Source organism: Conger conger, chromosome 5 (genome assembly GCF_963514075.1).
Source record: "Conger conger chromosome 5, fConCon1.1, whole genome shotgun sequence".
Taxonomy (NCBI): domain Eukaryota; kingdom Metazoa; phylum Chordata; class Actinopteri; order Anguilliformes; family Congridae; genus Conger; species Conger conger.
In genome coordinates, this window is record NC_083764.1 from 8,755,235 (window position 1) to 8,772,444 (window position 17,210).

General features: G+C 44.9%; 1 protein-coding gene across 1 annotated transcript in view; it reads right to left on the reverse strand.

Moving 5' to 3' along the window:
- The window catches only part of nbas (NBAS subunit of NRZ tethering complex), a 194,115-nt gene that overhangs the window by 94,614 nt on the left and 82,291 nt on the right, over window positions 1–17,210 (reverse strand). Inside the window, exons 36-39 of the mRNA XM_061241597.1 lie at window positions 17,032–17,134; window positions 14,416–14,593; window positions 12,365–12,478; window positions 10,595–10,718 (exon numbers count right to left, since the gene is read on the reverse strand). Of these exons, the coding sequence (XP_061097581.1) occupies window positions 10,595–10,718; window positions 12,365–12,478; window positions 14,416–14,593; window positions 17,032–17,134 (519 nt within the window). The remainder of the gene's footprint in view (window positions 1–10,594; window positions 10,719–12,364; window positions 12,479–14,415; window positions 14,594–17,031; window positions 17,135–17,210) is intronic.

Here is a 17,210-nt window from a genome sequence, read left to right on the forward strand (position 1 = left end):
GCTGCGATGAAATTATTCCAATCGAGGTGAAGGAGCCTGAAGGGGCCTGACAGTGAGAGTGAGTGTGTGTGTGTGTGTGTGTGTGTGCGTATGTCTGATAGAGACAGACAGAGAGAAAGCGAGAGTGCACGAGACAAAGAGACAGAGACAGCATTTTTATTCATCAATTGATTCATTCATTCGCTTTTTTTCTGTATTATTTTCACTCGGATATAGCCTAGGCGTTGTCATCACCACATTCTTGTTAACACTCATGTTCTGAGTTCCCACATTTCCGTGTATGCTCCTCCAATATTTACCAAGGTATTTCATGCCAATGAAGCATTCTGAATGTGAATTTGAGAGACAGGAAAGGAGAGAAAGAGACACAGAAAGAGAGAGAGAACAAGCAGAGTGAGAGAGAGAATGGAGGAATGAGATAGAGATGCTGAGGAGATAGAGACAGACAGAAAGAGACAGAAAGAGAGAACAAGAGAAGCAGAGAGAGAATGGAGGAATGAGATATAAAGACAGACAGAGAGAGAGAACAAGAAGCAGAGGGAGAGAATGGAGGAGTGAGCTAGAGACAGACAGAAAGAGAGACAGAGAGAGGGAGAATGGAGGAGAGAGATGGAGATAGAGACAGAGAGAGAGACAGGGCGTGGGCTGAGCCGCTGCGTTTGGCAGTGAGGAACAGACGAGCCCTGCGCCAGACGCTGCTCAAAAGATGTTCATTTCTAACCCGAGACACCTGCGGGACGCGTCACCTCTCACTTCCTGTTCCCTGCGGACACGGGAGGAAGTTCATTAATCTGACGCTAACGCGCGACGCAGCTGCTCGGAGAACTCAGCAGGGGACCCCCCGCCCCTCCCGCAGGAATTTCCAGAGCCTGCCTGCTTTAAAAAACCCCAAAACTAAACAAAAACTTCCACACTCTCAGAAATAAAGTGACAGGGAAGCTACAAGGATCACATTTCCCAAAGGTATCCTAAAAAAGAACCAACATTTTCTCTTTGGGTACAAATGAGTATGTTTACCAACCCAAAAAGGATACATTAATCATATCTTGCTGGCTAGGGGTACAAGTTTATGTACCTATAGGGTACTACCCGACGACAATCATTTCTACTGTTGTAGGCTCTCTTTTCGTACCTTTATTTCTGAGAATGTAACAAACAAATAACACGCCACCCGCATTTCTATCTGCATTTCCTATCTTTCTCATCCAGATTAACCGTCGTCTGTCGCCCGTTCGATTTCACTCCCTATACAGCAGTTCTGATCTGATTTTCAAAGCGGAAGACGGCGATGAAAAAAAGATGACAAGACAACATTGTTAACACGACTCGTTAACACAGCCTCTGCGATGACATCCCTACACGACAGATTCGCCGTTCGCTAATCCAAATGCTCTTTCTTCTTCACAAGAGGAATTTGTTTCGTGTCTATATCGGACGTTCCGTCTACACTTTAATGTGTGACATTGTGAAATCTATCAAATAAATCATAGAAGATAAACAAGGAAAAAACAAAAAAATAACCCAGAATCGCAAGCCCTCCTTCCGTATTTAACACCACTGACTCACTGCTGTTGTTTTTGTCACTAATGGCAGCCTGATGGACTAGTCAAACGCTATTAAAAGCCACAGAACAGGTTCATTAAAGAACCGCTATAATGTGACCGTCCGCAATGAGCAGATCTGCGAGCACTTAACATTTACCAAAACAAAAATTCCGCTTCATTTGGCTAAACGCGCAAGACAAAGGTCACTTTAATCCCACCTGCACTGATAGGACATTATTTAACAATAAACAGGCACGACTGCGCAACATAATGACAACGCCAAAGCACTTTTCTAGAACAAATTCTCAGAAATCGACTGCTTTTTAATACTTGGCTAATGGACAAAATTGCATCACTTAGCTTAAATTAGCTTAGCGGTTGCAGGGAGTGACACTCAAGGAAGTAACAGGGCTAAACAGCCTGCACATTACCCACAATGCACAGGAAAACAATGATCTGCGCTCATTTACAGCACATCTTCTTTTCCCAGAGACAGGTGCTGAGTCGATTATATTAAGCAAGCCACATTAAGCAAGGTAGGCCGCAACAGCTAACGGCTAAAACTGAGTACCCAGCATCGCCTTCGTTAGTTATAAAACATCGACTGTGATAAACAAAAGCACTCAAATGGTTAAGAGGGGACAGAGACTGGAGGGAGAGGGAACGAGAGAAAACACACACGGAGGCATTTACAAATGGCCTTTGCACTTATGAATTTATGACATGGGCTTCTTCCATTTCTACTTTCCCTCCATTATCACTCCCTCCAGCCGAGGGGGGGGGAGGGGGAGGGGGGGGAGCGGGGGTGCAGTCACAGACCAATGGCACGTTTATCAACTCTAACCTTTACACTGTCGCGCTAAAAATACACGATGGGATCCACAAAAAAAGGCATTCAGGCATATTTCATATTTCAAAGTAGTGGGGATGGGGAAAAACCCGTAAGTACAAGCATGCAGGATACTCTCCCGGAGGTTTAATCGAAGCTTAGCCAAGCGAGTAAGTACTCCTACTCTCCTTGAGTGTCCTCAGTCCAGGGCGGGGGCTGGTTTAAAATAAAATCATAATAAAATAACAAAAACCAGAAAGGAGGTCTTCAGTTTTGGTTTATTCAAACCTGAAGTTAATAATATAACTTGGTTTAAGTGTACTGCTAACTTAAAATGTGAATTCCAATCCTCTTGGCACTTCACTCAAACGAATCAGTTTTCTGAACTAGCACATTACTTCATTTTTTTTTTTTAAGGCAATCGCTTGACTTAAATTTTTAAAGTAAATTCAAGTTATCTGAGCTTACAGTGTATGCAGCTCCCACGATGCACTGGGAAAAGCCAGTGAGCGGAGTAGGGGTAGGAGTAGGGGTAGGGGTAGGGAAAAAATTCCCTTTTTAACATTTCACAGGTGAGCATTGTCTGATGAAACAGATCCCAGTAAAAACAACGACAGCTATACTTGAATTAACTTTCGTATTTATTTGCAAAGAAATGACAGAAAGTGAGAAAGCTTACCGGCTTTCTGATTTGAATCAAACACAGTAAGACTCGTATACACACTTTTCCAGAAGGGGGGGGCTTTACCAAAACAAAAAGACATGAAGCTGGCCACAAACATTTATGAATACCCCTCGTTGACCTTGCTGTAAGACCAGAATGTGCTAGCTGAGAAGCAGAGACATTAAGGTCAAAGGCTGTCTGTCTGCTGGGAGAGAGACAGAGAAAGACTCATAGTAAGCACTTAATTCAGAAAGTGGTATAATAGTAATAAGGATTGTGACTAAAAGGTTATTTGTAATCATGTGATTGTCTTTATGTTAACACACATTGTCTATTAAGAATCAATGAAGAAAATTACCCTTACAGGTGGGTCGGGCAATGGGCAAGCAGGGTTCAAAATAACTCCTCTCCTCTCCTCTCCTCAGGATGAACAGTGGCGCACAGTGAGTGAGTGCACTCTCAGAAATAACCGACAGTGAAGATGCATATTTGCTCAAAGGTTCAAATTTCCTAAAAAGTGTACCCTGAAAGTACAGGACAAATGTTCTCTTTGAGTACAAATGAGTACGCTTTCCAAGCAAAAAAAGGTCCAAATTAATTATATATTGCTGGCTAGGGGCGCAATTTTATGTACCTATAGGGTACCTCCCCATCGACAAGCACTTGTATTGTTTCAGGCACTTTTCGTACCTTTATTTCTGAGAGTGCATTGTCCCCAGCTCGCTCTCTCTCTTCTCTCTCCTCTCTCTCTCGCTCTCTCTCTCCCTCTCTCCTCTCTCTCCCTCTCTTCTCCTCTCTCTCTTCTTCCCTGGAGCGGTGTTGGGGGAATGGGGCTGAAATGTCTGGGAGCTCCTGTGAGGGGGGGGGGGGGGGGGGGCTGAGACTGCAGCTTTTGCAGCTGCCCCAGCGGAGTGGTCACAGCCCTCAGCCCTAATAACCGCTCTGTCGCTCCGTCGCACCGCGACCGCCTGCGGTCCAGTGTCCTCCTGCACCGCACGCGAGAACCGCATCAGCTGCTCTCTCTCTTTCTCTCTCTCAGCTGCTCTCTCTCTCTCTCTCTCAGCTGCTCTCTCTCTCTCAGCTGCTCTCTCTCTCTCTCAGCTCTCTCTCTCTCTCTCTCTCTCTCAGCTGCTCTCTCTCTCTCTCTCAGCTCTCTCTCTCTCAGCTGCTCTCTCTCAGCTCTCTCTCTCTCTCTCAGCTCTCTCTCTCTCTCTCTCTCTCTCAGCTCTCCCTCTCTCAGCTCTCTCTCTCTCTCTCTCACAATACCCTTACAGGGCTGCTGTGTGACTCTCCACACGCGTACACGTATTACACTACAGACACACACATACATATACACACATTACATTACATCACACACACACACACACATTGCATTACACTACACACACAGACACACACACATTACACTACAGACACACACACACACACACACCCTGCCTTAGGATACTGTCACAGTTCAGTATTAACTGCACTGCGGTGTGTGACTGTCACACGTGTACACACACATTACACACACACACCATGCCTTAGGATACTGTGACAGCTCAGTTCTACACTGAAGGCCACCTCTATGGAGAGATGAGGGTTTATGGAGCTGCTTGTGGACAGATGCCTCTCGGTTGATCAGATAATAGGGCCCTCAGCACAACAAACGCTCAGTAAATTATAATAACTGAATTATTACCGTTTAATGAGCGCTCGTTATATCGCCAGATCAAAAATAAACAAGGCAGCAGGTTCCTGCCGAGGTAATGCTGTTCAATCAGGACACAGGAGCCTGGGAAACTGGAACATGGACTTCTGACTGAGATCCAGAGAGGTAGGAAGTCTAGGGGTCAGAAAGTATAAGGCCCATTCATACCAAGAACTGCAGTATATCCGTAACGATAATTATAACCATAACGATGTGAGCATTCAAACTACTGAACGATAACGTTCTGTAGATAGTATCTAGCTATGTCATCCACCATTTTGCACGTGACGCCCTGTAAATTCGGTTGGAATTTAAATGCCAGTGTTTTAATATTCATGCAGCTGGAAAAACCTCACTCTGAAAGTGAGCCCAACGATATCGTTCATCACTGCGGTTGTCGTTATAGTTGTGTGGACATCCACTATTTAAAACGATATATTTAGATAACGAACATGTAGTTATCGTTCTTGGTGTGGATGGGCCTACAGTCTGTGTCACGTGTTTCTTCCCCCCATGAACTCAGCTAGCTGATTTCACAAATTAGGTCTTCCTGCCGGCTGAAGATTTGTGCTAATTAGCAAATCCAGGTGATTGGAACAAAATACAGGGGTGGACTTTTACTTTCTGAACCTGGATTTCCCACCTCTGGGAATCAATGAGTGGTTTCTCTGATTGCTTTACACATGAATTAAAAAATAATTACGGAAACAAAACGTGTTGACAGCAAACGTTCAGGAGACTGGCGCAGAGCAGCAACAGTAAGCATTTACAATCCGTTAAATTAATTATTAGCCTAATTGTCAGAGGGACTACTTGTAGGCTAAGCTTCATCAGTTTCGCCAGTGAGTTTTGTGAGTGGGTTTTATAAGAGACGGCAAAGTCCTTTGTTTCAGCGTTCTTTTAACACTCTCTCTTGGATGAAGGTGACTTTAAAAGAATGCTATTTAGTTGAATGACAGGCAACGGGAACCACATGAAATAAAATCCCGCTCATTTTTTTTCTCTCAGTCGGCATTTGCATTCAGACCTGAGGGTCCCCATTGATTTCTTGGTTAAAACGATCCATCTTGCCGAGCTGCCGTGATATTTTGACTGGCTACTATCCACCGCATTATTTACTATTGCCAGGGACGCACGAGTATACATTAATTCATCAATATGATCCCACTCTTCCGGACGCAAGTCTTTACCCCCTGTTTATTCATCACAAAGATGGATTGTTCGCGAGGAAATACCATCTCCAAAATAAATTAGCCCTGTATAAATATCACAAACCTGCTTTGTATCTTCGTAGTGTTCTGTCTATTCAAATTTCTCAGCTGTTAACTGGAGCACCTGTGGAGAGGCGCAAAGTCGTTTCCCTTTATTATCTTTCCGGTAACCAGCCAACAAATCGTTGCTTAGGCAAGTTAAGTTCACCGTTTAAATATTGAAATGGAAAAGAGCCTCTATGGTGTCAAAATGTCTCGAGTCACAACACGGACGAGACAAAGATAGGGGAGGATTCTCTTCTGACAAGTGAAAAAGCCCTTGAGATCATTGCAATTGCAAATGAGAGCGTATTGTAGCTGCATTTCGGCGCACAGGAAAACATAATTAGCCGAATGGAAAACGCACGATGACTGATATAGCGAAACTTTACGTCGGAAAGAACATAAATGGGAAACCGGAATAAAGAGGATGATCCCAAGTCTGTTGACAGGAAGTAAACGCTATCCAAAGTTGCAGAGTAAAAATGCCCAAGGAACTTTCCTCCCCTCAGTGAAGCCCGGAAGGCAGCAGCTTGTAGAACTAGAAAACTAATCGCGATGGGTTTAGCGAACACGCTATCTCAGTAACATACGGTAGGCCACATACAGATATATTTCATAAAAATGCATCAAATCAAAGCTGTTAAGTAGTATGTACATATAATATGTGTTTGGCTGAGCTGAATCTGCTGCCTTCCAGGCATTACTGAGGGAAGGAGAGTCCTACCACGGGCAATAAAAATATACAGCCGTTACAGGCGTCAGCACAGCACTATCAATAATGAAGCGACAATCTCTGTCGGCCCTGCATAAGCGAGAGTCAAAGGAACGGTCACAAAACAGATGGACACAATGAACGGGACTATCTTTTAATCTGAGAAATAAGCACAGCAAAAGGTTCAGCGCTTTTTCATCGCAAACTTGAGCTCATCCGAATCTATATATACATATAGATGCAGTACTGCACACATGTATATCTATAAACAGTATATAAAGTTGATTAAACATTGAAACATTTCACTGTGATGAGAGTGTTGATCTACCATTTAAACGTCTGCGTTTTTCTCAGGGATGCCATAATTACATTCCATTATGTAACAGGATTGTAATTATATTAACTAAAACATGCAATTAGACTATTTTCAGGGTATTGTAAACATTATTCAGAATGGCATAAAAATGTGCTATACCCACTCAATCTAAACCACGAGCCTCCAGTTATGAATAATAACTTATTTTTTCATGTGTCCTCCATGCCTTCGTAGTTGATGTCCAAGCAGAAGGTCAACAATCTCGCCAACTTTGGTGCACATTCCTGAACTCTCCATATTTATATTTTCTAGGGACTGTCACAGATGTAACCTGTATGCGTCAATAATTATCTGTGTTGCTTACTGCATTAGCACTTCAGTGATGTAATCATATACACATGTGAATAGTGTTAGCAATGGTGTTAGCCAGTGCTAATTAATTAATCAGTTGAGAATAAACTTATGTCTCTCCTACACTGTAAGTTACTGTACTGTAGATAAGAGCGCCTGCAAAATGAAAGTAATGCTATGTATTGTAATGTAACGGATTCCACGGCGAAGATATACATATGAATATACTATCGCACCTTTACTTAATAAAGTCGATGTCAAACGCATATCTGCCGTATGGAAATTCAAATGAAAAACATTATTTATTTGAGACGTATTTCGTTAGGTGCGCGTCCAGGAGCACAGCACGTCTGTCAGGAGCGATCCCGCTGGGGTATCTGGCACACGGCAGGAGCCGGAAGATATTACATGACTGCTATTCAAATCACCGGCGTGCCATTTCAATACACCGTCCAATACATCAGATGTCATTTCAGATCTCGCATGCGTTAATTCATACACATCCATACCTATATGGAGGGAGAACAGCCTCAATATTATTCACAAACGCGCGTAACATGATCCATAAATAAGAGACGATTCGCAAATGTGTTTTATATATCCGCACACAAATGTCTCAGGTTACCAGGTAACTGCGAAATAAAAGTCTCAAAATAAAAAGAATTAAAAAAGGAAACTCACGTCACTGAATGAACACGTGTCATTTGATCCTCAAGTGCAGATTCTACAAACCAATTTTACATTTGACGCTGGGTTATTGCAAAAGATATAAAGGGAATCTTGATACTGATTTTTGCTCTTGAGACACAAATATGTATGCATTTGTACAAATCAGAAGACACAAGTTGAGAGATATTTGAGTGTGGACATATAAAACACATGACTCTTATGCGTGGATCACGTTACAGGCATTTGTGAACACTATAGGGACTAATCTCTCTCCATACATACGCTGATGTCATGGCTCACTGCACGCACAGATCTGCAGTGGGGCTGGAGCACCTTTAAAATGCACCTCAGAGCGCACCCAAGCAACAGGCAGCAGTCTGGAGCAGACACTCCCGCCGATGATGCATCGATTGGCTGGTGTGTGTGTGTGTGTGTGTGTGTGCGTGCGAGTGTGTGCGTGTGTGTGTGTGTGTGCGTGCGTGTGAGTGTGTGAGTGCGTGCGTGTGTGTGTGAGTGTGGGTGTGTGTGTGTGTGTGTGAGTGTGGGTGTGTGCGTGTGCGAGTGTGTGTGAGTGTGGGTGTGAGTGTGTGCGTGTGTGTGTGTGTGTGTGTGTGAGTGTGAGTGTGGGTGTGTGTGTGTGTGTGTGCGTGCGTGCGTGTGAGCGTGTGAGTGTGTGCGTGCGTGTGTGTGTGAGTGTGAGTGTGTGCGTGTGTGTGTGAGTGTGGGTGTGTGCGTGTGTGAATGTGTTTGTGTGCACATTCGTGTGTGTGCCTGTGTGTGTGTGTGTGTGCATGCGTGTGTATGTATATGTGTGTGCGTGCCTGTGTGCATGTGTGTCCTTGTGTGTGTGCGTGTAAGTGTGTGTGCCTGTGTGTGTGTGTGCATGTGCATGTGTGTGCGTGCATGTCTGTGTGCATGTGTGTGTGTGCATGTGTGTCCGTGCGTGTGTGTCTGTGTATGCATGCGTGTTTGCGTGTGTGAGCGTGTGCGTGTGTGTGTGAGCGTGTGTGTGTGTGTATGTGTGTATGTCCGTGTGAGCGTGTGTGAGCGTGTGTGTGTGCATGTGTGTGTGTGTGTATGTGTGTGTGTGTGTGTGAGCGTGTGTGTGTGTGTGTGTGTGGAGAAATCCTGTTTGCAGGAGGACCACACCACCGTGCCATGTCTGCTGAGCCACAAGGCACAAATCGGAATTTTGTCTGCACAGATTCCTTCTGGAATAAACTTCACTTACCGCATCGAACTGTTCGACCGCTTTTAACAGGGTCTGAGTCACGCTTGCCCAAAATAACAGGGACTAATGCCGGCTGAACAAAGCTCAGTAGCCGGTCGTAAAGCACACTCTGCAGATGACCGTGTTAAGCGGGCAAATTTCCCAATGGAGCGCATTAGCATAGCATACGAAAGGCTTTTCTCATTCTGCCTTGCCAATCGGCACATATATCCCACTTCAGTGCTGTTGATCGTGGCAAGGAGCCATCTCCTATAACCCTCTAAGGTGTGAGATCACAACCCTGAGATCAGAATGTTCTGCAACTGAACATTCTAATGCTGACGTCACAATCACTAATGGTGACTGTGAGCACTGGAGTTCTAGAACACTGACTGAGAATGTTGAGGAAAAAATAGGACACAACCATATTATTGGAAGCAGACCTGGGTTGTAATAGTATTTGTGTTGGATTTACTTTTCTGTGCTCTACTGATCTTGCCTGGTGCATTTGAGCCGGCTAGGGGAGGCGCAGATGTGTAGGGTTTACACTTCTGGGATCACTTCATCTGTTCCAATACACCAGGCAAGCTTAGTCAAACGCAGAAAAGCATTTCAGCCCATAACAAATACTGTTGCAGCCCAGGTTTGATTCAAAGGGTTAGCGCTAACCTGTTTTGTTTTTGTTTCTCTCGCGAAAGGCTCCTCTCTCGCCGCGTGCTTCGAGCGGACTCCGCTAAAGAGCCCATCTGGACCGTCGTAACCGCCACGTGCACTCGTTACGTTCGCTTAACACACTCGTTAATACACGCTCGTTATGTGCGCTTAATAAAGCCATAAACAAACAATAACGGCGCCGGCGTCGGAGGAGAGGGAGTCCGGGGAAGTGTCGGCTCCACTAGAGAAGGAATCGCCTTTTTGAAATCTTTTTTTGGCAGTTTTTTTAGTAGACCCTTTCAGACGGATCCCTCTTTTGTTTCACGAGCACAGTTGCGCCCCCGAGCTGTTGATTTAACAAGTCAACCCAAACAGGGCCAAGCGCTTGAATAAAACACCACGCGGCACTAAACCAGGTTCGGCAACACATTATCTGAAAGTCCTACACAAGCATATAGCGATATAACTCCTTTATAAACACCACATAACACATTTATAAGCACCACGCTTAAGTCAAAAAATAGGTATATGGTGTACTATGTCAACAATGATGCAGCAAGTGACATTACCTTACGTGCATATGAATGTTTATGTAGAGCTTATAAATGCGCTATGTAGTGCTTATAAAGGAGTCATATAGTGCTTATAAAGGAGTTATATAGCTCTATGAAGCGATGTAAGGAAACGGGCATTTACCTTCTGTGGTCGGAAACAGGGTTTGGCCTTCACTTTTGGTTTCGGCGAGCTTGCCGGTCCGCAGTAAAACTTCGGCGAAGTTTTCCAGAGGAATGTGGTCGTAGGAGGTGTATATTTCCTCGTTCTGGAACAGGTGTAATCCGATTAAGACAGGTAGGCACATGGGGCACACACTTAATCCCCATGTGTTCACAGAGTTTTATTTTCAATGGGTATCATGACCGATAGGCTTTTCGAAAACAACAGCGAAGCCTCGGACTGTTAGATTTCTATGACCAACTGTAATTACAGCAATTAATGCAAATTACGGGTTTTCAAAAACATATTAAATAGTGAGGGCCTGAATGAACTCAATTAAGCTGCCTCTGCACAGTGAACACGCTTCTTTTTCAAACTGCGAATGAAAGATGTATGAAACATCTAATGCCTAATCACACAGGCACCCTACTATTAAAATTTCATTTCCTGTTCACCAGACTCTTTCCAAAACCCATTCAACGGGAGAACATTGTTCAGCCAAACAATTTTTTTTTTAATGAGTAATAACTTTATTTTACAAAAAGATAGGCGTCAACAATATTGGCCCCCCGGTTTTCGGTACTTGCCCTCTCGTCTTTTGAAAAAAATACAGAGTCATGTTCTACAGCGTTTTATTAGATCAGGTGGGGGGTTCTTTCAGAATCCTTTGGTCTGTGCTTATGGACTACCCAGTACAGTTCAAGTCTGGAGACTGAGATGGCCATTGCAAAATGCTCATTCTGTGGTCAGTTAAACCATTCCCTGGGGGTCATTGTATAACTGATTATTATTAAGAAAACTGATGCATTAAAAGACAGAAAAGACAAACGATAAACCCTCCAAGCCCTGAAATAGATGTGAAATCCGTGCCAACAGGGATTAGCGGCACATTTCCTGTAAGAAGGTAGACTGTGACCACCACGCAGTCTACAGCCGTCAGTTCCCACACCGAGAGTGTCACTTTAAAGGCCTCGAAACAATAAGTGCTTCGGCGCTGGCAGCGAGAGGAACAGAGAGAACCCGCTGAGCTCCTTAAACCGCCTTTGTGCGGCTCGGAGAAGTCCCTCACGAAAGCGCCACTCTCAAACGGCTACAAAGTCAACCCGAAGCACCGCCCGCAACAGCGCTAAAGGCACAATCCTTCGGCCAATAGGATTGCGGCAGAATTACGACCGAGAACATATTCTGGCCCCAATTACACTCGTCATTTATGTGAAACGCATCCAATTTTTGAAAAATCAAACGTGTGTTTGCTTTTGTTCACTGCGGGCTAAACCTTGGGAAATTGTCTTTTCGGCTGCGGGGGATTAGGCTTCCAGTATATTCGGATAAATGTTTTTTTTTGTTTTTTTTTGAAGGACACAAATACATTTTGATTTGATTTGGGGGGGGAATCAATTTCACTTTCAAAAGGGCCTTTCTCTGGGTGCACACATCCGGAGATAATCGTTAATCGCCACTTTCATTAACGAATTCAAGGCGGAGCGAGTTTCCCCATCGCCTGCGTAAAATAATTTCAAAAAAGTGTCTGTAATGAAAAACCAAACAAGCGCATTAAAATATAAAGGTTAGCTCAAACAATAAAATATGTAAAATATATGAAATATAAATATAACCATACATACGGTCTGCTCTTTGATGGGAGTGGAATCGCATAAATATTACAGAGGCACGCCATGTGAAATGGTGGAGAGGGAAGGCATCTTAAAAGAGACCCCGGGTAGTAAATTATTAATAATGCTCACTACTTACTTCATCAATATAGGGATTATCAAACAGGGCTTGGTAGAACGGGTTACAGCCTTGCTGTTCCAGAGCCCCGGTCCCCCCAGACGGCCCCCTCAGAGCAGAACCAGGCCCCTGGCCCTAAGGAGAGATAAAGTTAAATGAAATATTAATGAATCCGCACAGCCGTCTGGTCTCAATCGCCCGGGTTCCACGGGCCTCTCCCTCCGCCAGCCTGGATGACGTCCTGGGCCGCAATCAATTTCCTGCAACAATGCGCGGTGAAATATTCAACAAACAAGTCAATTAAAAATGCGAAGCATTAATTCTTAATTGCTTGTTCGGCGAGCTTTTGGGACCCAGCTCTCAGACGAAGCTGTGCTCGCCAAGCGGGAATTCTCCGCCGTTCGCGAGATTAGCAAAGCCAAAAAACCCCCCCCCCCCCAAATAAATTAATAAACAGCAACAAAATAAACGATATTGAACATCTGACAGGACGAGACTTTCTACTCCAGTGAACCGGACCCAGCGTTCATACGCGGTGTTTGTATGGTGTAGCGTGGCCGTAATGTTCTGTTGTAGCAGTAGGCCTCAAACCCAGTCAGAGAATAAGATGCATCGGCAGGACTCTCTGTTCCCGTAGCCCGCTCTCGAAGTGCGTGCACCTGGGGCGCGGCCGGTCGAGTGCGGCTGCCACGCTCACTCGCAGCTGGAAGGCTAATGTACACGTTTTGTGATCGCTCCACGCCGTCAAGTCCAACCGTCTAAAGATGAAACGCCGCCATCAGAGGAATTCTGATCTTTGATAAGCTCGTGGCGCCGCGGAAACCATTTCTCATTAGCCGGCATCCAAGGCGTTTCATGCGCTTCGAAATATGTCACACGCGTGTACTTTCGCCTCAGATCCATACTGTACCAAACAGAATCGCTACACTATAATTTTCTCCATGAAAATGAATGACACAAATCTACACTTATGTAAAATGCACATGCTGCAATATATAGTAAATATGTGAATTTTTACATATTTTGTATGCAGCACACTCAATTTCCATGAGGGCAGCTACAAAGGACAACATGATATCAAAAGACAAAAGACAGAAAATTCTACCTAAATTGCATATGTACAGAAAACCTGGGTCAATTACAAACTTGTTTTGGATTCAAATAATTTTCTGTGCTCTACTGGTCTTGTCTGATTCAGTTGAGCCTGCAAATAGGACCAGAAGGCAGAGTTTGCAGTTTTTGAGAGCATCTAACTGCTCTCAGTGTTCTAGTTGCCAAAATTGTGTTATTGCTACTCCTTGGTCAGTTTATCGGATTAATCTACACGGGTTCAAATCTTTATCTATGTGCTCACTCTAGAACCATACTTCCCTCTAGGGTTGTCTGCGCCCTGGCACTTTACTGTACGTCACTGTGTATAAGAGTGTCTTCCAAATGACTGTAATGTAATGAAAAGAAAAGTAATGCTTGAATACACTAGACAAGCTCAGAAAGTGTAGAAAATCATAACTGCAACATCCAGTCAGTTGAAGTATTTGAATCCAAAACAAATACACATCTGAGCGAGGTCTGATGTACAGCAGGGTAATCAGTGTGTAATCAGTGTGTAAATCCGTGTTTAATCAGTGTGTAATCAGTGTGTAAATCTGTGAGTAAATCAGTGTGTAAATCAGTATGTAACCAGTGTGTAACCAGTGTGTAATCAGTATATAATCAGTGTGTAACCAGTGTGTAATCAGTGTGTAACCAGTGTGTAATCAGTGTATAATCAGTCTATAATTAGTGTGTGATCAGTGTGTGATCAGTGTATAATCAGTGGGTGATCAGTGTGTAAACACTGTGTAAATCAATGTGTAACCAGTGTGTAACCAGTGTGTAAATCAGTGTGTGTAACCAGTGTGTAAATCAGTGTGTAACCAGTGTGTAAGTCAGTGTGTAACCAGTGTGTAACCAGTGTGTAAACAGTGTGTAAACAGTGAGTAATCAGTGAGTAAACAGTGTGTAACCAGTGTGTAAACAGTGAGTAAACCGTGTGTAACCAGTGTGTAAACAGTGTGTAATGGGACTCTCACATGTAGAGGGCGGAGGTAGTTAAGCGAGGCTTTCCACCACTGCGAGTCGCTGACAGCATGCAGGACAGCCTTGGTGGTGGTGGTGGTGTTAGAAATGACCGCCATGGTCTTAGCGGTGGTCCTCTTCAGCAGGTCCGTCGAGCGGCCCGCCGCTAGCGGCGTTAGCGTTAGCCTCGGCCTGCGGAGGACAGGCAAGCGGTCAGCCGGTCACACGGGAGGGGGTCACCCGCAGAGCGCAGAGCACATGCCTTTATCCAACGCATGCTTCACATTCACCAACACACACACACACACACACACTCACTCACCAAGGGCGATTGGCTGCCATGGAAGGCACCAACCAGCTCGTCAGGAGCAATTGGGGGTTAGGTGTCTTGCTCTGGGACACTTGGACACACCCAGGGCGGGATCGAACCGGCAACCGTCCGACTGCTCTTACCACACGAGCAAATGTCACCCCGCTATATATAACGGTAATATATAACCGTGTAATCACACAAACGGGAAAGGGTTTTCTCTCCCTTTCTGAGGGCTCTCAAGAAGCAGGTGTGGAAATAGATCCCAGGCCTTCCAGTCCAGGCCTCCCTATCTATCGCTCGCTCATCCGCCCCAATGCCGAACTTACGTGGCAACGTCATTTCCTGTAACGGACGAAGCTGTCCGCAGAACGCGCGTGTGTTCGTTTCTTAAGCGGTCATCAATACTTCATTCACTTTAAAACAATCTATTTGGAAAACACACAAAGCAGTAAGTAGATGCCAAACAGTTCCGTGCATGAAATGTTAAACGCGCTCCTGGCATCTTTAGGCTAGTTTATATGGAATTAGATTCTATAAATAATACAATTGGGCTCTTTAGCCAATAAGCATATTTATGAACCATAAAATATTAACATTATCCATTTAAAAACTTAATATCCTCATAAAACTTTTATGTTATCCTGAAATTATAATTATTTATACATTTAAAAAAGATTATCAATTTAAACAACGGTTATGAGTGGACTGGAAAACACTATAGAAAAGAAATTGCTACTTCGGGGCATAGCTTTTATATCGTGAGAAGCACGCTTGACCTCAGTTGCTCTGGCTACAGAACAGGGGAAGGATAAGAGTAATTAAAGACATTGTTTGGTTAACCAAAAAAAAAGAATGTAAAGTAATGAAATAAATAAATACGGCAACTGTAAATAAATAAAAAGGAAACGCTTTACTAGCCTGGGGGTGCACAGAGTCCACAGAGTCCAGCCTGGCGTACTGCCCGTATTGGCATTGAAAATAAGCTAAACTGTCACGTACTGGAGATACGAACACCCGCTCCCAAATGAAGCTGCCGGTCGCTGGCCGTCGACGGGGGTTTGGCGAGGTTAGGGAGCATTGTTCACGGGTGTCTCGGTGGCGCAGCCTGTAGAGCACTGACCGTATGCTCATTACGAGCCGCGACGTCAGTGGTTCGAATCCGACCCGTCCGACATTTGTCGCATGTCTTCCATTACATTACTTGGCATTTGGCAGACGCTCTTATCCAGAGCGACGTACAGTTGATTAGACTCAGCAGGAGACAATCCTCCCCTGGAGCAATGCAGGGTTAAGGGCCTTGCTCAAGGGCCCAGCAGCTGTGCGGATCTTATTGTGGCTACACCAGGATTAGAACCCCTGACCTTGCGTGTCCCAGTCCTTTACCTTAACCACTACGCTACAGGCCGCCCTTCCCCTCTCCTCTCTTGCTCCCATTCTTCCTGTCTCTCTATACTATATACTGTCCAATAAAGCTGAAAAAGGCCTAAAAAATATCAAAAAAAAAAAAGAAAAAAGAGAGCATTGTTCACCAATCAGGGACACACACCATGGGCTGTGGAGCCGCCCGCCTACCTTCCTTCACTCACGGGGCCCCCATCGTGTGTCAAACAGGCCCCCGTGAGCGGTCAGCAGGGAGACAACGCGCTCCAGGACCTCCTCGTCGGCGGCCCAGGCTGGACCGGCTTGATCACGGCCTTTTTTTTTTACGCAGGCTTGTTATTCCTCGTTCTTCTCCTCGCAGTCGCCCGACAGGAACGCGGAAGCGGGGAAGCGGCGGGTCGTTGACGACGCGTTATGTTACCGGAGGTCGTTAGGGGCGGTTAACTTTTACAGGGAGCCTTAACGCGGAATCGATCGGAGCGCGAAACATTCCGCGCGCGTTTCGACGTCTCCGTCGATTTCAAAGAACTTCAGAGGCGGCGGTCGGAGGGAAAAAAATAAGCGGTATGCGGAACGTGTCTTCGAGAGGCGAAGACTGGCAGCATTATGATTCGTACAGAAAAGAGCTTCCAGTCAGTACATTTATAAGCAGTTATTAATTAAAACAAAAACTAATTAAACTCTATTTTTAGGCCCCACCACACCAAGCTTTCAACAGCACAGCACAACAAAAAGGCCCAAAAATTAATCAAATACCCGAACGCACACACACACACACTCTCATACACACACCACACACACAGGGGGGAGAACAATACAAGTCCATGAGGGCTGTTGAACGATAATAATGATTATTATCATACACATTTGACATTATCTAGTGCTCATTATGAAAGGGGGATCTGTTTTACCCGTCGGTAACTTTAAGATGACCCACCTGAGAGGAGACAGCATCGGACGCTCCAGTCGTGCTGCCCTGCCCATCACCAACCTGAGCAGGGGTCTGCGTCTATCTGGTAATGCACTGCCTGGTACAGGATCTGTGAGGGAGAGGGGAGAGAGAGAGAGAGAGAGAGGGGGGGGGGGGAGGGAGAGGGAGAGAGAGGGAGAGGGAGG